The 20,294-nt window shown below is 32.4% G+C and overlaps 3 protein-coding genes across 3 annotated transcripts; all 3 read left to right on the top strand.

Moving 5' to 3' along the window:
* Nucleotides 1–9,377: 9,377 nt before the first annotated feature.
* LOC127878543 (uncharacterized) lies at nt 9,378–11,664 on the top strand. Its single transcript, XM_052425074.1, has 4 exons — nt 9,378–9,501; nt 10,140–10,765; nt 10,949–11,112; nt 11,605–11,664. Exons 2-4 carry the CDS (start codon nt 10,141–10,143, stop codon nt 11,662–11,664), a joined length of 849 nt encoding a protein of 282 aa, XP_052281034.1. The 5' UTR covers nt 9,378–9,501; nt 10,140.
* A 58-nt stretch (nt 11,665–11,722) lies between these two features.
* On the top strand, nt 11,723–13,179 carry LOC127878542 (uncharacterized). The gene is made up of 4 exons (XM_052425073.1): nt 11,723–11,903; nt 12,275–12,439; nt 12,654–12,744; nt 12,959–13,179. Exons 1-4 carry the CDS (start codon nt 11,751–11,753, stop codon nt 13,177–13,179), a joined length of 630 nt encoding a protein of 209 aa, XP_052281033.1. The 5' UTR covers nt 11,723–11,750.
* A 3,879-nt stretch (nt 13,180–17,058) lies between these two features.
* LOC127878540 (platelet endothelial aggregation receptor 1-like) lies at nt 17,059–20,245 on the top strand. Its single transcript, XM_052425072.1, has 7 exons — nt 17,059–17,198; nt 17,595–17,732; nt 18,374–18,511; nt 18,808–18,945; nt 19,600–19,732; nt 19,912–20,045; nt 20,208–20,245. Exons 2-7 carry the CDS (start codon nt 17,630–17,632, stop codon nt 20,243–20,245), a joined length of 684 nt encoding a protein of 227 aa, XP_052281032.1. The 5' UTR covers nt 17,059–17,198; nt 17,595–17,629.
* Nucleotides 20,246–20,294: the final 49 nt, after the last annotated feature.

Raw genomic sequence — 20,294 nt, 5'->3', positions numbered from 1 at the left:
TATTCTATTCATCAGCATTTTTCGGGTAATACAAATAATAGTGTATAGTGCAAATTAGTAATTTTTCTTCTTCGCAATTGTAAATTAATATAACATTGTACATTAATCAAACAATAACTATACTTAATATAGAAAACGGCCAGAAAGTACTTTGATCAAAATGCGGTATCACTGCAACCCTGATGTAAATTTCTGTGTCATGTTCAATGCCGAAGTTTGGAACAGAGTCTGTTGACACTTAAGTGCGATCCTAGGGTAACACCACATTAACATAAAAGTGTCAAGAGCAGTGTCGGTATCTCTATCTAATTCGTGCGTTCAATTTTGCTAGTGGATTATTGTTGTTTATATCTGTTGATTAGTTATCGTATAATGCATTCTAGCATGTTCAGATAGTATTATTACACAAATGTAAAGCGAATTTATATAATGAAATTGCATTCATATAATAATGGAATCCGACATTACGGCGACATATTCATTTATTGGTGACTGTTTCTTATAAATAAAGTGTATTAATGGTTTCTTTACTTTCAAGAAGTATAAAAAGGGGCCTGTTAATTGGTTAAATTGTACTTAGATACCTCTATAACATCAATAGGATGCGTAAGAGTCCACACACATGTCCACACACATTTCAACATTTGCTTTTGAGCACAATAATCGAATGTGTTCTGTTTAACTTAAACTTGAGATGTAAAAAGCAAAACTTAAATTTGAATTTTTTTTGTCTACTGTTACTCAATACCGAATTATTGGAGTGCCTTCAGCGCTTTGATTATCATACAGGAGGCAACACGGCAGATTTCGTAACAATCAAGTGACTAAATTCAAATTGAGTAGAATCTTCATATTAATAGAAGGAAGTTCTCGGAAATCGCTTAAAACTAAAAAGGACGCGCTTGCATAATTCGTATTTTAAATATTGCTCGAAATCGCTTTAACTGAACAGCACGCTCCTGTGTAATACCTATTATAACGGTATTAGTTGGTGTTTCAAGCAGAAATTAATTTCATTATGTCTACACAAGAATGGCTTGTTTTGCTTACAGTTGGAATTTTATTGAAAGTGAGCACAGCTGAAGGTAACTTTATCATCATATGACACCTCCTCTTCCTCCTCATCATCCTCCTCATCATCATCATTTAAATTAGTTTGGTTAAAACAGATGCAGATCTGAAAGAAGTAGTAGATTTTGTTGTTGTGGTTGTTGAACTACTAATGGTAATACTTACTTGTAATACTACTATTTATAAAAATATCAATAGTAGTAGTATTCGTAGTAGTATTCGTAGTAGTGTTCTTTGCAGCGATCTTAGTATTCGTAGTAGTATTGTTAGCATTCGTAGTGTTCGCAGTAGTTGTGAGAAGTAGTGAGTAGTAGTATTCGTAGAAGTAGTAGTTGCTTTATTGCGTACGCACGTTATATATAGGACTTGCGCACATAATACCACTACGCTTATAATAATATATGCATATGTCAATTAAGATATAATAGTTCTTATCCCTTTGTAAATTAATGTAAAAGCCACAACTTAAACGAAATATAAATTCAACGCTTTGCACATAGAGACCCTTATAACCATGTTTTTATTTCAAAGAAAATTCTAACCTGAATAGATTTAAGCAATATTGTAAAATAATAATGCTACGTGGTATGCAATTAAGCGCTTGACCGATACAAAAACACACAAATGTTTTGGAACGTTTTCGGCCATTACGTTTCTTGATAGCACATGTTTAATAAATTAAACATACTATTTACTTTATCATGCGTATAGTTCTAAAAGGCTAAGTAATCATTTCGTCAAATAATTCTAAGCAACTGCATTTATTAAAAAAAACAAACTATCATGTCCATTCAATTTAATAGTAATTGTGTTTGTTTGCCCAATTTATTATTTTCTGAGGTTTATTTGATATTTAAGCACGGATTTATTACTAATTTGATGTATGTAAATCAAGTAAATTATTGGCGTCGGTGTACTGGTATTTCTTTCTGTGAAAATGTGTTCTTGTATGTGGTCTTACTTCATTTCAAAAAGTTCAGTACTCATATTACTGACTATGATGTCTGATAGATACACATATTAAGAACAAATCACAACAATTTGGATGTTTAACAATCTAACTATGATGTAGAAATTAATAAGTTTCAAGTAGAAATTATGCAGTTTATTAAAAATATTTATTTTATGCTTTCCGGTGGTTCATAGAGAAATATCAGTGAATTAAAACTGATAATTTCACTGTTTCGAACAATGAAAATTATCAGTGAAAATTATCGATAATTTTCACTGTTTATGTTAAATGACGTCATTTTTTTGACGAAATGACGTCATGTTCCCAACGAAATTCTTTAGTTAAACTCTTTAACAATGTATATAAACTGTGAAATAAAGCATAAAATAAAAAGAAAATTTGTTGGATTCGATGGATTATCGATTTTAATTCACTCGTGATCATAGAAAATATATATTTTCACTCGTGGCTGCGCCACTCGTGAAAATATTATTTTCTATGATCACTCGTGAATTAAAATCGATAATCCACCGAATCCAACAAATATCCTCTATATAATTTTGCATATTTAAAAGTTCATACATACATAAACATGTATACAAAATAATTTATATGTTTTTAACAATTCTAAGCGTCATTATGATATGTACACATTTTTTTCTATTTCACAACAATTTAGTAATGATATTTTAATTAAATAGAATATCCTTAATAACCCTTTTTATGTATAAGTATTGTTTTCATTATATACCGATGCTACGTGTCTGTACTTAAAAAATCATAAATGGGATAAACATAATGTTTCCCTAAAACAAGGGCGCAACATGTTTGATCTTAACATCTCATATTTATTTCTGCGTTGGTTAAATGTGCAATTGGGTTATGACACTTTAGAGTGTTTGTAGTGAGAAATAAAGACAACATTTCCGGACTTTTAAATGTTGTACATGCATTTCCGAGAAACAATCCACTTTGTCATTTTATTTGAAGACTCTATAAACACTTTTCTTTGAAACGATAAAACATAAGCGGAACGTTAGAAATTAAGATCAATGTATTCTTAAACGTTTGAGCCAAATCACTGCACGTAGGCACTTCGCTAAACCAATGGAATATAGAAAATAGAATGCGAAACATTGACAGCTTACGGCATTCCACAATGCGTCAAATCAATATATTGAACAAATTATTAAAAAAATAAGAATGTTCTTTTTAAGGTGAAATCAAAATTTCAATACAGGGACCATCAATGTCGACAATAAAACCGATATATGGTACTTGGAGTGTTGACCGAGCTGTTGATGGTCGCATCGGAGTCGGGAATTGTAAATGTTGTACCGCTATTGTAAGGCCGTGTTCGCTCGAATTAAATCTACAACAAAACTATCTTGTGAAGCGCATCGTACTTAACGGGAGAACAGACGGAGGTAGTATATTAATAAAGATTCAAAGATTTATAAGAGAAGTATACTTACACGGGTATAACTATGTGTTATTGGCCCCTCCGTACTAATTATATTATGGTACTCATACAGATATTTTAATTTAATAGATGTTCAATTGATAAGAAAAATATAATTAAATCGATTATTATTATTATACAATTAAAGATTGTACATAAATGCCTTTTAACTTTCACTGCGCATTAAATCGTGATCGTGATCATTTATTTAGAAAATGTGTTTACATTTCAGCATTCTACCAGTTGGCAAACATTACAATGTATATTGGTAATGGCGTCAGTTCAATGGTCGAACAACCGTTCTCTGCAGTTACTGAAACAGTACCAACCTATGTGTTAAGTCCGCCACAAGCTATGCAAGCAATACGCGTGACTGGTCGCATGACTGGTAAACTGGACGGAGATTATATGACAATATGTGAAAAAGAAATTTACAGACAACAAGGTAAACATACAGAACTTTTTATGTATGACATTTGATTTAATAGAAATGCAATTATTTTACAATACGTGACTAGCTGATGATAAATTCCCATATACTTAGCTTTTTTTATTATACCTCACAGCTGTATTTCTATTCTATTGGAACGAACACACACAACAAGTGGATATATGTTTTGATTTAGGTAATCTTACTGATAAACTATTGAACATTACATGGAAATGATTTCCTATATTTTTCTCAATAGCCTGGCTGCGGACTTGCTGTTTGAAATGCTTATTTGAATTGAAATTGAATGTCCTGTAAGCTTTCGTTTAAGTAATTCATTAAAAAGAAGTGAAGAAAAATATAATAAATAATTGATTACCCTTAATGCATACGAAAGAAAGTAACCGTAATGTCCTCAAAATTGTAATGTCAACATCAGCCTCTCCTCGGTTGACATTACCATTCTCGGGTTGACTTTACGTGTTTTCACCCACTGTAGTGATAATGAAATAATTTCAATTATGACAGTATATAAAAGCACCAGTGGATCATTAACAACGAAAGTCACAATCGAGTCCTATCGGGTCGCCTCTGATTATGTTATATTCTTAACATACCACACGCTTATCGCGTTATTTGTTTTAAATACCCATAATTCATTTTGTATTAAAAATATATTAATCATACCTGTGTCGCAAGATACATTTCAATTTATTAAACCTTACTTATTTCTGATAAATAAAGCTTTGCAAGCTCAAAAGTGCGACGAATTGTGTAATTTTACAACTGGATACAGTTCTAATAGATATTTTGTGTTTCAAATGCCATTATGTAAGGTCCCAGAAATGTTTTCATCCAAAAAATAAGGATAAATATAATCTCTATGAGCTACAGCTCAAGTTTTATGTGAACATATTTGAATTTCGGCTGATTAAAATGGATACATAAGTTACTGTACATGTATTGTTTTCGGTATAATAGTATAAATACAACACAAATAGAGCGTACAACTGCGTATTGTATACCCTTAAACAAGTATTGTAAAATTCAGCATACGCCTTCGTTCACATTTACCATATGGATATAATAAATATACATTATTGCTTGCACAGATCTTAATAAATAATTTATGCATGCATTTGTTTAAATGAACGTACTTTTGTTAAAAAAGTCTGATATGACATTTTATAGATTGCGAAAATGGAACCTATGGTCCTGATTGTAACAAAACATGTCATTGTGTAGAAGGACATTGTGACGCTATAACTGGTACATGTGGAACATGGTGTAAGAGAGACTGGAGAGGGGCTGCCTGCAATGAAAGTAAGTACTATGTTGGTTTGTAATTTCGTTAATGGAAGTACATGTACACGTCCTACACTAACAGCATGGTTGTTCGAGATGTATAAATATTTAAGCCCAAGAAGCGATAAAATCATTCATAGCATTACAAAAAGAGAAACAATGTCATACCAATGAATGTGATTATAGCACTGCCAGGTGAAATGCTTACACAAAATGACTGCTCGATTAACAGAAAATAAATGAACATATATTTTGGGTGCTTTACATATAAATACAAATATTTCAATTTCCCTCCACGATATCCAAACATTTACGAGCGAACGCAAAAATTTGGTTCGAATGCACATCGTAGTTCTCATGAACTCTTCGTTCTGACCAGATCCCTGATAAGCCTGTGCGGCTTTCATAGGCTAATCCGAGACGTTACTTTACGCACATGCATTAAGCTTTCCAAGAGCGCGGCTCACATGTATTACCAACCGCCTTGCAGAGACTTGACTTGAATGAGCATATCAATACAAATAAGCATAAATGTCTTTTATTTTATGCTTTCCGGTGGTTTGTAGAGAAATATCAGTGAATTAAAACTGATAATTTCACTGTTTCAAACAATGAAAATTATCAGTGAAAAGTATCGATAATTTCACTGTTTATGTTAAATGGCGTAATTTTTTTTACGAAATGACGTCATTTTCCCAGCGAAATTCTTTAGTTAAACTCTTTAACGATGTATATAAACTGTGAAAAAAGCATTAAATAAAAAGAAAATGTGTTGGGTTCGGTGGATTATCGATTTTAATTCACTCGTGATCATATAAAATATATATTTTCTATGATCACTCGTGAATTAAAATCGATAATCCACCGAATCCAACAAATATCCTCTTTATAATTCTTATATTTTAATAAATATAATAAATAAAATAAGAACTATTTTGAATGATATACATGTACCTTGAAGTGCAAAGATCATCAATAAAATGTATTTCAGAGCACTTTTAAAATTATTTGACAGGAAAGTGAGTGCACATGTAAATCAAAATCTACTAAAATAAATAGGAGATACAATTTTGAGCAAATCGGAACATATTAACAAAATAATCCTAGATCGATAATATTTGAGAAGAGTCATAGGAAAAAAAAAAGAAAGCGTGCTATGGTTCGTTATGGTACGAATTCCTTTAAAGGAAATAATACAAATGAGAAAATCCGATTTGTCATATTATAAATTTTAATGTTATCTCGGTAAGCGTATTTGTTATTTAGATCCTGTTTAAACATCAGTAGCCACAGTTATTTGTTTCGATATAACTTTGTAAGATATTCAAATATTTTTTATCTAGTTAAACACGTTGCTTTATATACATGTAGATACTACATATTATTATTGATATTAATCATTAATGTCGTTCTATTTACACTGTTGTGTAGAATAAAATACAACATAAATTAGCTGTATTATGCGTATAGCAGTAATTAAACATCTTCTAATTCTAGCGTTGAAACATTTCGTTATGGTACGAATTTCTTTAAAGGAAATAATACAAATGAGAAAATCCGATTTGTCATATTATAAATTTTAATGTTATCTCGGTAAGCGTGTAATTGTATTTGTTATTTAGATCCTGTTTAAACATCAGTAGCCACAGTTATTTGTTTCGATATAACTTTGTAAGATATTCAAATATATTTTATCTAGTTAAACACGTTGCATTATATACATGTAGATACTACATATTATTATTGATATTAATCATTAATGTCGTTCTATTTACACTGTTGTGTAGAATAAAATACAACATAAATTAGCTGTATTGTGCGTATAGCAGTAATTATACATTTACTAATTCTTGCGTTGATACATTTGAATCGCTACATAATGCACGATGTACTTTCTTTGTTGTAGAATTAACCTTTTATATTTTACAGCTTGTGCAGATGGATCATATGGTACTAACTGTTCATTAAGCTGCAGCGCATTTTGTCGCAACAATCGCCCATGCCATCATATTAATGGGACTTGCATCGAGGGTTGTGCAGATGGATATGACTTTTCCACTGACAAAACGTGTAATACTCGTAAGTGACGACACAAAAATATGTCGCATCTAAATTTTTTTTATTTCAGAACGGATAATTATATGTCATGAAATACAAAGGTTGTCTCTTCGTTTAATGTAAATACTTCCATGATAACGATGGAAAACCAAGTAATGGGTGTGCGTATTCCGCAGCAAAGGCTGTTTGATAATTTAATCTGACAAGGCCGAACGGAAGCCATCTTTATTTCTAACCCAATTTAAAATTGTTTTGCTAGTGATAATTTTATCTGATTAAATTCTTGCGAACGACACCACGGCTGTTGTGTGCTGTCTGACCTTTACGGTTAAGTAAATGTTTGCTAGCACAACTGAAGGAAAAATGGCAGGGCGTGTATCGATTCACTTATTTATATCGAATACTTCATCCGTTATGTTCTACAATATGTTTGTATTTAATAATACCGTTACAATGTCGTATGTTTTAAGAATTTCATAGAAAAGAGACAAAACAAAAATAGATTACGCATTAAGAAAACGTACCTACACTTTGACTTTAAGAGTTTACATAAGTATGGAGTTCTGCTTGCATTTTACTAATTATTTTTCATTTACAGCCTGTGCAACGGGATTGTATGGCCACATCTGCTCATCAACGTGCAGCGAATTTTGCCAAAACAATCGATCATGCCATCATGTAAATGGGATGTGCCTGAATGGTTGTGCAGATGGCTATAACTTTATCACCGACAACAAGTGTACAACTAGTAAGTAATAATAGAATACCCCGTCTATTGTGACGGTATACATTGTGAAGGTATGCAAATTTAGATTGTTCGCGTTTCTGAAACAGTTTCTTTCAAATGAATACGTATTTAAATGCGTCTGTTATAAACCAGGTATTGTTTACCAATAGCATCTTCGATTTAGTTAAGTTTAGCTTATTTGATAATACAGTAGGCAATAAGCCCACGAGTATAAATGAAATGTCAAATACATTTTACATAAAACAGAGTCACAGGTCATTCAAATTAAAAACATAAAAAATAAATAAATCGGTACATTGTGAAAACAAATATTGGGTATTTTAGAGAAGACAATATTCAGCAAGAGGCGGTGTATAAATATATACCAAAAATACTTCCCTAATCAAAATATGTAATATAAGTATTTCTTATTCCCCATGATTTATAAATAAACATAGCTAAATTTTAAACAATATTACTATTTTGATAGGTCAATAAATATATCAACTTTTACATATTTGGTCTTAATTAATAATATAATTTTAAATAAGATACTCTTACGTCAGTATAAAATGTAAAATCCATAACAAAGTGGTATTCGTCTTCTAAAATATTGCATAAAGGACATTTTCTTTCTTTATAAGGAATAGCTATTGATTTTGCCATCTACCCGTTTCAATGTTAAGCCTACATGCAGAGCCTCTAAATCTAGAGTGTTTATTAAGTGTCCGAATACAAATGTGAAAAACAACAATTTAACAAACACGTCATTTGCAATTCCATGCAAATTCATATGATCTTATGTTTTCACTTTATTGTTAGACTTAGATGTCAAGGGACGTTAAGGCGTGTTATTTGCCTGAAAAATATTAATATTTGTAAAAGTTAATTATTGCACCCATTAAAGATCACATTTTGAAGAATACGACGTGCGCTTTACGTTTTCATAGTTATTGCATCGTACATCGCATAGATGACGTCACATTGAACGTTTCAAACACGCGCGTTTCTTCGAATAACGCGAATTTCGAGCATTTTTTAATGTTTATCACTATTTTATGACAACAGCGCACACGTAAACCAACTTGATTCTTTAAAAAAATGCAATACATTTTCGTTATTTGTTCATCGATATCTTTTTATTTTTGGTTAACGAGTGCGCTGTATGTGAAAAATACATGTATTTTCTTCTTAATCGACATTTGATTGAACAGTTAATAATTTATCACCATGAACGGTTGTTTCCTTGCAATATCGCGGAAGCAATCAAGTTGCTTTTTTAACATCTTAACTTAGAAAAAGGAAGTGTTTCGTATAATTCACGGGAGACCACTCCATTAACTTATTTAGGCCTATGGGAAGTAATCTTATCAAGCGAGCGGGATAAGTCTACATGGAAGATACAGCGTCTGCTTCGCATCATTTTAACTGAACAGTAAAAGTAATTTAAACAAAATATGTGAGGTTAAGTTTCATCATCATATATCAACAGACAGGTATGTTGTATAAAACATGTTTTCAGTCAGTTATATAATATAAGTCACGAAAATCATTCTTGTATTTAGCTTCAAAGATGAATTCACAAGAACACCAAAGAGTATTAAGAAACATACCTTTCTATGGTTATCCGTAATCCATAGTTGTCCAACTTAAAAGTCCATCACATAAATTGCTACTTGTTTAAATGTTGAAGTAAATTAACTGGTCACAATAATTCCATCTTATTTACACAGATACAAAATTGAGACCAGCGTTTTAGGAATGTATAGACTACAGTAGCTTCAAAATTCAGTTTATTTATCATCCAGTTGCATTATTAAATAGCCTAATAAAAATGCTTTTAATTTAAATTTCATCAAATCGGTTAAACAACACGAATGAAGCTTATTCTATATCGTTGTAAAATTAAAAGTTATGACGAAAACCGACAAGTTAAATTACGTCACTTCAACTCGATATTTGTTCTCAGTATTGATGACGATGTTTTTATTACGTCATCGAGTTAATTATGCGTGAACAGTTCAGGGGCTCGAATTCTGCTACGATCGTAACTGTTATACTTTTTATGTGGTATTTTAATTTCAGAATTTTATGTCGACTTATAAACAAATACTTTCATTTATTTTTAATTTAGGATGTCTAAATCTTATGCGTGTGCTATATGCACCAAACGTGTGGGCCCAAAAGAAAGGAGGAAATTAAAAACAGATGGCAATAAACAACTTATAAAGTACTTGAGAAAGCATATGCTATTGACAGACGAAGTAACAGAGAAAGACGTTGTTCATAATTCTTGCCGTCTTAAGTATACAGCAGAATCGGCGGCGTCAAGATTAAGTGCATCCCCAAAGAAAAATCCACAACATGAACCGTCTGACAAGAAATCGCCGTTTCAATTAAACATTAAATCAGCTGGGTTCAGCCATACTATATGTCCTATATGTAACAGGAAGGGCGCTCGGTCCGAAGGGTTTGTAACCATACCGGGCGAGGCGATAATGCAACTGTTTATCAACAAAAACATTTTGTTGAAAAAAAAATCGCGATGTTGTAACACTCACATGAGTGGGGGCAAGTTTACACCAGAGACCCTTTCTGCTGATATTCAAGGAAAAATTAGATCCACAACATACATGGAACCTGAACAGATAAGCAGTTTAATTAACTCGCTACGGCAAAGTGCGACACAACGTCAAAAATCTTGCATCGATTTTGACGACCCATCCACAATGACGGATGCTGATTATTGGAATCTTACTGGTACGCATCCTAATTTGAATTGCATAATCACGCTGATGAGGAATGATAGATCTACTGTCCTTATCTTATATACATGTATACACACAGGTCATGAATATTTTTAATAATTTTAATAATTGTTTTATGAGTTTATGTAATCAATGATATTATAGTGTAAATAACATATATGAATATATATATCAGGGTTGACGAAAGACCAATTCTCAACTCTTATCGGTGATGTAGACGACATACGGACAACAAAGACCAGGTCCATTCGAACATGCATCGCAGTGCTCCTAGTCAAACTAAGAACTAGTTTAGGGAATGCGCTGCTCAGCACTTTGTTCAACATGACGTTTGCGCAGGTATTATGTGGTTCGGATAATATAACCTATTTAAATACCAAGGCGACTTTGATATGATTTACCAAATGTATCCATAGATTGAATGTTGATACTGGTAAACTTAATTTCAATTTTTAAATCTCTCTTTCACAATATATCGTGGAGGAAAAGTAACTTTTCAGTCTTTTTAGACGATGAATATGATGGTAAACATTTATCAGTTTTCAACATTTTCTTAATGCAATTATGTATGTAATAGCATTCATAATTGAAATATTGCTTACTATAACCGAAAATGAAAATCGTTCTATTTATTTTAACAGGATATATTTCAAGAGGTAAAAAATCTTTAAAGCAGTTTACAAAAAAGCAACACTCTTATGGAAATTAAAAGAAAGTGGGCTTTATAAATAATGTGTTTATATTACAGATTCGGCGTGCGTTGAAATCGTCAAGAAAATCTTTGATGAAATCGTTCGTGCCAAAGAATATGGGATTTAAACATGTTTCCAGAGAGGAGATAAGAACGACCCATACACGACCTCTAGCGCAAGAATTGTTCGCTGCATCTGACCAAAATAAATCAATAATTGTTTTAGATGGAACATATATATATACAAAAAAGTTCAAACTTTTCGTTCGCACGTCGGTCGTACTCCATGCACAAGCATAGGCCACTTGTCAAACCAATGATTGTTGTGTCCACCACTGGCTACATTATATCTATTTTGGGACCGTACTTGGCGGATGGCAAAAACTCAGATGCAAATATACTGAAACACATCATCAATCAAAATACTGAGGATTTTAAGGTTTGGTTACATTCAAACATGTCATATAACATTATTTTTTTTAAACAAAACAAAATGTAGGAAACCAACTTGATGATGATGATGATATCATGGTCATGGTGATGATTATGATCATGAACATGATTTTGTTGATGATGTCGATAAGGTCGATTATGATTCGCATGATGATGATAATGATGACGATGATAATATTGATTACGATGATGGTGGTGGTATTCATTATTATGATGTAGATGATGATAATGGTGATAATCGGGGTAATGATGAGGATAATGGATGATGATAATGGATGAGTATGATAATCATACTAATACAAATTATAGTCAATACGAAAATATAAGTACAGTCATGACGTAAACAAAACGTTTCAGAGCTGGATTCAGGAAGGTGATGTGGTCGTAGTTGACAGAGGTTTCCGAGATGCGTCGACTGTTCTCGAAGAACTTGGTGTAACTATGCAGATGCCATCTTTTATGCGAAAGGGGTCTACACAGCACACAAGCGAAGAGTCTAACAAGTCGAGGCTTGTGACGAAGGTAAATCTCCGCGCACATGTACTTGATTTATGATTAGATCACAATATACATGTAATATATTGAGATGTATTTATACCTTTTTGTGAATAATTATATACTGTGTTCAAACTTACTCGCTTAACCGATAATTCGCCATTCATTCGATTATTTAATAGCACGGTTAAAATAACTATCGTTTCAACGGTCTAAGTGTATAAGTGTATTGTTTAAACAGATACGATGGGTTGTCGAGTCAACCAATGGCAGACTCAAGACATGGACATATTTAGCTAGGACAATGCCAAACACCCAAGTGCCATTTATTGGTAAAATATTTTATGTAACATTCATAATCATTTCACAAAATAGATAACACATACTTGCGTAAAAACGTACATGGAGTAAACAGAGTGAAACCGTCACGTTATATACACTTAATACAATCCTACACATATTTATTAACATTATTTAAAATGTCCTAATAATAATGTGAATATTTCTGTAATGAGATTCCTGTTATACATATGATATTTATTTAAGGTGACTATGTGCGAATTGTTGGAGCAATCTGCAACCGCTTCAGACCGGCTCTAAGTAGCGGGGACTCCGATCAAGACAAAATAGTTGCAGAGAGAATGTTGTATTTGTCAGGGCAGAACAACGATTTACAACAATTCATCTCTGACAACGACATAGAAAAAATAACCAAGGCAACCGATGGACGAACTAGACATAAACTGTCCAATAATGACCGAGGATGAACTTAGATGTCTAATCTTTGGTGTATACACAGTTAAGCTGGCGGCTTCTTATACACAAGAGCACATGTCAAGTGACGGAATATACTCAATTCACGGTTATGTGCACAATAGGAGTTTGCTGTGCTTGAAGTTCCAAAGTCGGCATGTGTCCCGAAAGCAATACCGGTCTTACATACGTTTTAAGGAGGGGTCAGTCGACGCATGGTTTTGCAGCTGCCCAGTGGGAGCACGTGTAGTTGGAACATGTGCGCACGTTACAAGTGCGCTGTGGTACCTTTGTTTCAGGCGACACCAAACTGATCAACTGTCAGATGGTCCGAGAAATTGGGCTGCAGACATTTCAGATGCTGCTAACGTGTCATATTAAATATTAAGACGCGCTCTGAGACATAGACAAAACAAGTCTTAAAAATGTGTGTTCATTTACATCTAATAAAGACAAAACAAGTCTTAAAAATGTGTGTTCATTTACATCTGATAAAGACAAAACAAGTCTATAAAATGTGTGTTCATTTACATTTGATTAAGACAAAACAAGTCTATAAAATGTGTGGTGAATGATTTCTCTGAGAAAAAGGGGTTAAATGCATTAATATGCGTCAAGTGCGCAGTAGAGGGCGTTGTGTTTCTGACAAACACATCTCTTGTTTAAAGATGTGAATGTAAGCAATATTACAATTTGCAACAGTGAAACTATTTTATACTGATTGTTGAAAGTCGTGTAACTGACATGTTTATAAAATTGACTGGTTTTATTTTTTTGTTTTTTTTTGTGACAAATATCAATGGGCAGAATAATGTGTGGATGGCACAGATAGAAAAAATGTCATTATTGGAAGAATGTGAACAATTACCAGATGAAAATCGTTAGTATAACAACGATTGTATAAACATAAGCTTTATACTATCGCTATATTTAGATCAGATTTGGGTTTTTCCAAAAATTGGAGAATGTGATTTGTCAACTACGGAAAAAACTAAAACGTCAAAAAAAGCCATATTTGACAGCTATTAATGGAAAATTGTGAGGAAATAATAGGATAAATAGAATATTATGTTATTTTTGGATAAATATCAAGTTTATCATGCTCGGCACGAACTATGTTAGCGCTCGGCATGCCTCGCGCTACATCGGTTCTAAGCCTTGCATGATAAACTTGATATTTATCCAAAACTCACATAATATTCTCTATATTTACAAGGTTACGCGATCGGGATGTGCATACGGAATATGTTATTACAATAGGTCATGATATTACACCGTATTTGTTGTTGTTTTATTAATATTTTCGTTGTTACTTATAAGAATGTTCTAGTTTTATTATGATGATGCGATTTAAAAAAATGTTATAAACAATGTGTGATTATTTTGCGTAAAACATTTAGCGATATGAAGCAATAATAATATCATATGACATGTAATATGTTAATTTGATTTATGAACATGATTTAAATCATTTCTCACATTGTGAATCACCAAATTTTTTATGCTGATTGAATAATAAGCGCGGCAATCTGCGTCGATATAATTCGTAGTTGTGACGTTGCCGTAAAAAGCAACGTTAAACGACGTCAAAATTGGGAAATAGTGGGCATCTTTGTCTCGGGCTGGAGATAACGTCTTTTGAACAAATACATGCATTGAGGATATTTTGAAAAGATGACTCTCTGCACTTTATGTAAATAGTAGATTGAAAATAATTTGGATAAAGGCAAATAACGACCCTTAACGTCCCTTGTCCTTCTTGCGAACGACACCACGGCTGTTTTGTGCTGTCTGACCTTTACGGTTTAGTAAATGTTTGCTAGTACAACTGAGGGAAAAATGACAGGGCGTGTATCGATTCACTTATTTATATCGAATACTTCATCCGTTATGTTCTACAATATGTTTTTATTTAATAATACCGTTACAATGTCGTATGTTTTAAGAATTTCATAGAAAAGAGACAAAACAAAAAATAGATTACGCATTAAGAAAACATACCTACACTTTGACTTTTAGAGTTTACACAACTATGGAGTTCTGCTTGCATTTTACTAATTATTTTTCATTTACAGCCTGTGGAACGGGATTGTATGGGCACAACTGCTCATCGACGTGCAGCGCATTTTGTCGAAACAATCGATCATGCCATCATGTAAATGGGATGTGCCTGAATGGTTGTGAAGATGGCTATAACTTTATCACCGACAACAAGTGTACAACTAGTAAGTAATAAAAGAATACCCCGTCTATTGTGACGGTATACATTGTGACGGTATGCACATTTAGATTGTTCGCGTTTCTGAAACAGTTTCTTTCAAATGAATACGTATGTAAATGCGTCTGTTATAAACCAGGTATTGTTTACCAATAGCATCTTCGATTTAGTTAAGTTTAGCTTATTTGATAATACAGTAGGCAATAAGCCCACGAGTATACATGAAATGTCAAATACAATTTACATAAAAATGAGTCACAGGTCATTCAAAATATAAACATAAAACATAAATCGGTACATTGTGAAAACAAATATTGGGTATTTTAGAGAAGACAATATACAGCTAGAGGCGGTGTATAAATATATACCAAAAATACTACCCTAATCGAAATATGTAAAATAAGTATTTCTTATTCCCCATGATTTATGAATAAACATAGCCAAATTTTTAACAATTTTACTATTTTGATAGGTCAATAAATATATCAATTTTAACATATTTGGTCTTAATTAATAATATAATTTTAAATAAGATGTTCTTACGTCAGTATACAATGTACAATCCATAACAACGTGGTATTCGTCTTCTAAAATATTGCATAAAGGACATTTTCTTTCTTTATAAGGAATAGCTATTGATTTTGCAATCTACCCGTTTCAATTTTAAGCCTACATGCAGAGCCTCTAAATCAAGAGTGTTTAGTAAGTGTCCGAATACAAACGTGAAAAACAACAATTTAACTAACACGTCATTTGCAATTCCATGCACATTCATATGATCTTATGTTTTCACCTTATAGTTAGACTTAGATGCAGTGGTGTATGTTCTTTTAATAATATTGTTACAATTAAAGAGTCTACAGATGGAGTGTATGCTAGTGACTTTCTTGCTTTGATAAATGTTAATCGCTAGATAATGCACGATGTGCTTTCTTTGCTGTATAATTAACCTTTATATTTCACAGCGTGTGCAGCGGGATCATATGGTACTAATTGTGCATTAACATGCAGCGCATTTTGTCGCAACAATCGTTAATGCCATCATATAAATGGGACGTGTGTTAATGGTTGTGAAGATGGATATGACTTTTTCACTGACAAAACGTGTAAAACTCGTAAGTGATGAAGAAAACGAGATGAAGTTAATTGCTATAACATATTGAACTTGTCTGCCTCATTCCCGTTAATGCGGACGACAGGACAATAAAATATATTTGTTTGTAAGCTCCTATAAATATAAAATAAGATGTTTTTATGCATATGTACTTTCGGTGTATGTTTAGTGTACCTATACAAAGAGCATTTCATAAGGAACTAATTACTTATAAGTTATGCCAGTGTGTTACCTTCACGTTAGTAATCATTGATCGTTATCTTTTTTTTCACGAATATAAAGTATAAATGCAATAATACATATGCTTCGTCGACTTTGCTTAGCGGAAATTGTGTCCGTCTAGCGACCGGGGGTCATTGGTTCGATATGCATTCGTGCTAAAATAAATAGGTTAAACTACTACATATGCCCTGTGAGAAAGGAATTCCCTTTATAGCCTGTGGTCACAAGAGGTACGGTAAGTAGTAAGTTCTTTATATACATTAGCCCTAAAATAAGTAAGTTTAAAATACTACATATTATGTCTTGTAAGAAAGGAATTGCCTTTTCAGCCTGTGGTCACAGAAGGTACGGTCGAGATTGCTCATCAATCTGCAGCGAATATTGTCACAATAAGCAGACATGTCATCACATAAATGGGACATGTCCTAACGGTTGTGGAGATGGATATGACTTTAACCGTGACAAAACCTGCAATGCTAGTAAGTTAAGTGACAAGCTAAACATTATAATCATGAAAATATCTATATACACAGAACAACTTCCAATCTTTTCTGATATATTTCGCCTAAATAGGCTTTTTCAAAGTTTGTTTTTACAAATAAGCTACATTTTCTTTTTTTATCAACACAAATTATATTTATCCCTACTGGATATCAAACTGAGTAATATTTATATATTTTCGTCGAGTATTTTTTTATTTTCTCGAATGCCTAGTGTAATTTCTGACCGGTCTAACAGTAACGTTTATCCAATACAATACATACGCAAAACAAACGTGAAAAATATCCACGAATAAATCAATCAATAAAAATATGACACTTATTCTCATTTATCCTTTGTACAATTAACTGAGGTATGTGTCATTCCGCTTCCAGCTTGCAAAAACAGAAAATTTGGTAAAAACTGTTCAATGGACTGCAACTGTGATGAATGCCATCATATTAACGGTTCATGTGCCATCTTTAAGCAGCAATGCGACACTGGGTTTAAGATGGACAAAGATATCTGTCAACGTATGTTGTATTAAAATGTATTACTTTGCAAATTATATGTTTGTATCGTATAACTAGATATATCACTTGTAAAATTAAATTCTTAGAAATAATATTGTTTATAGTTATGTGATTTGCTCATCATTGATTATAATAAAACATTTAAATAAATAAACGTTCCACATCTTAATCAGTTGTTAAAAATCAATACGTTCAATTCAATGTTTTTCTCGATTTGTTTCGGTATGGAACACACGAAATCAACGACGGAACGAACGTGCATTGATCATTTTCTTTTATAGCACTAATACGCTAAATGAAACACAATGTTTAGTTATTTTGTGCCATAATTACAATAACGAAACAATAATCAGCATAAATATAAGGCTTTCAGCAAAACCGTACACAGACAATGATATTTGTTATTTTTAGATCTGAATTGACATTGCTTGATAACAACCTTGGTATTGAAACATTGATTGTTTCATAAAGCAAATAAATGGATTCTATCGGCGGGAATTTAATATTTAGTTGTTGAAATCAAGGTGGAGTTCGGTTGCTGACATATTTAAATACATATTTGCTTAATACTCTTTTTGAATTATAGCTTGTGAACGAAGACGCTAAATACATATTTGCTTAATACTCTTTTTGAATTATAGCTTGTGAACGAAGACGCTTTGGTCCTAATTGTGCAAATGAATGCCATTGTGAACAATGCCATAATGTCAATGGATCGTGTGATCTGTACACCAACAATTGCGATGGTGGCTTCCGACTTAACAATGGGCTATGTAAACGTATGTGTTAACGAAACAGCTTCATTTATGAACGCTTTAATTGACTAAGTATTTTTATCGAACGGTATTGTTTTAATGCCATATTCAACCAATCGAAATAGCGTTACTATTTATATTTTTCATTTTCATTTTTTAAATATTTTATATGTATTATATGAATAGTACCGAAATAGCGTTACTATTTATACTTTTCATTTTTATTTTTTAAATATTTAATATGTATTATATGAATAGTACACTAATCATTCTAATTGATCAATGTAATCGTATTAGATTCACATTGATGATGATTATAGCATGCGCACAAAGACAATATGGCCAGAACTGTTCTACTGAATGTCATTGCGAAAGATGCCACAATGTGAACGGATCGTGTACCTTGTACAGTTCCGATTGTGACATGGGCTACCGGATGGAAAATGAGCTATGTATAGGTAAATGTGTTAACGATTTAAAATAGCAACTTTTAAAGTCGATGATGTGTACCTATAGATATACTTTGTTCAAAAGTAATTTTTGATTGCTGATTTATTACATTTGTATTCTAAAAATTGCAACTTGGATATATTTAATGAGTTTTACAATTGTTTGTTCCCCAAACTCGTTAGCCAATTCTATAGATACATCGCTTACATTATAGTTTAATACATTAAATTGATTGACCATGTTATGTTGTATACTGATAAATTTATAGGGACTTGTTCACAGATGTTTTTTTCTTTTTCACATGCCATTAAATAAATTTTCTGTAACAACGGTAATGCTTGGAATAGTTTTCAATAATTGTATTAAAAGGAAAACGATCAAAAGCGCATCATTCGATTCACGCGTTTCGTGTTGTCATTTATTTGTTCAATTCATAGGAACCTTTTATTAAGATTGCTTTTGACGCGAGTTCCGTTTGCAATTAATTTTAGAGTAAATGTGAGGTTCGGCAACCCATCTAACCGACTTAACCCTCAAAATATTTGCATTGACCGTTCCAAGGCGCTGGTTCCAGTTAAAATCTTTTATTGTTTGTATATGGTATTCTTAAAAAAATGAGCAGTTTAATTGTTTGCTTTATAATTGTTCATTATCATTTACAGAGAATATTGAAGCTTCATCGAAACAACCCTCTTCTTCTACTGGAGCAATTGGAGGTGGAGTTGCGGCTGCTGTAGCCGTCACAATTGTGATTATTGTTGCTGTCGTTTGCTATAAACGGAGACGTATGAACAAGTAAAACGATTTTTACACTAAGACTCTCAAGAACTTATTATACATAAATACTTCGTACGTTTGCGAATGTAGTGAAAATGTTATTATATGTTAAAAACTTATTTTATCTTCTACATTTATTTTTGGGAAATGTATATGTTCGTTTGTGTTGTATCATAATTTGTTGATTCTTATTTAAGCAACGGAGACAATCGCGAGTTTTTCAATGATGTCGCAATGTGCCCGCCGACGGCATCACAATCTGCTTTTAAGTCAGAACAACAGCCGAATTTGAAAACTGACTTACGTGATAATTTATACGCCAATGCAAAAGGTTTGTTCTTATTCTTCAATAAAATATAATTTTATCATGTCAAAACTAAAATGTGATTTGATCTCGTATACAATGATTACAAGGCATAATTTATTCAAGTGATTCGGATGTGTACTGTTCTGTTTTTGTTGTCTTCTTAATGCTAATTCTTTTTGTTGGTAGGAATACGTTCGTGTGCACGTAAATCGCTTATCGAATAAGGTTCATGCATCTTCCTTTCGCAGATATTGAATCCGATTACTATGGTGA

This window comes from Dreissena polymorpha, chromosome 4 (assembly GCF_020536995.1).
Source record: "Dreissena polymorpha isolate Duluth1 chromosome 4, UMN_Dpol_1.0, whole genome shotgun sequence".
In the NCBI taxonomy this organism is placed as follows: domain Eukaryota; kingdom Metazoa; phylum Mollusca; class Bivalvia; order Myida; family Dreissenidae; genus Dreissena; species Dreissena polymorpha.
The sequence above is the reverse complement of the archived record's forward strand: the minus strand, read 5'-3'. Positions and strand labels throughout refer to the sequence as shown.

Bases quoted from the DNA above. Each gene is read 5' to 3' on its own strand.
- LOC127878540 (XM_052425072.1), top strand. From the start codon at position 17,630: ATGGACTGCAACTGTGATGAATGCCATCATATTAACGGTTCATGTGCC. The intron at 17,733-18,373 runs GTATGTTGTATT...TTTGAATTATAG, and splicing joins GGACAAAGATATCTGTCAAC to CTTGTGAACGAAGACGCTTT. The intron at 18,946-19,599 runs GTAAATGTGTTA...TATCATTTACAG, and splicing joins GGAAAATGAGCTATGTATAG to AGAATATTGAAGCTTCATCG.
- LOC127878543 (XM_052425074.1), top strand. From the start codon at position 10,141: ATGTCTAAATCTTATGCGTGTGCTATATGCACCAAACGTGTGGGCCCA. The intron at 10,766-10,948 runs GTACGCATCCTA...TATATATATCAG, and splicing joins TGATTATTGGAATCTTACTG to GGTTGACGAAAGACCAATTC. The intron at 11,113-11,604 runs GTATTATGTGGT...ACATGTTTCCAG, and splicing joins TCAACATGACGTTTGCGCAG to AGAGGAGATAAGAACGACCC.
- LOC127878542 (XM_052425073.1), top strand. From the start codon at position 11,751: ATGCACAAGCATAGGCCACTTGTCAAACCAATGATTGTTGTGTCCACC. The intron at 11,904-12,274 runs GTTTGGTTACAT...AAAACGTTTCAG, and splicing joins AAAATACTGAGGATTTTAAG to AGCTGGATTCAGGAAGGTGA. The intron at 12,745-12,958 runs GTAAAATATTTT...TATTTATTTAAG, and splicing joins CACCCAAGTGCCATTTATTG to GTGACTATGTGCGAATTGTT.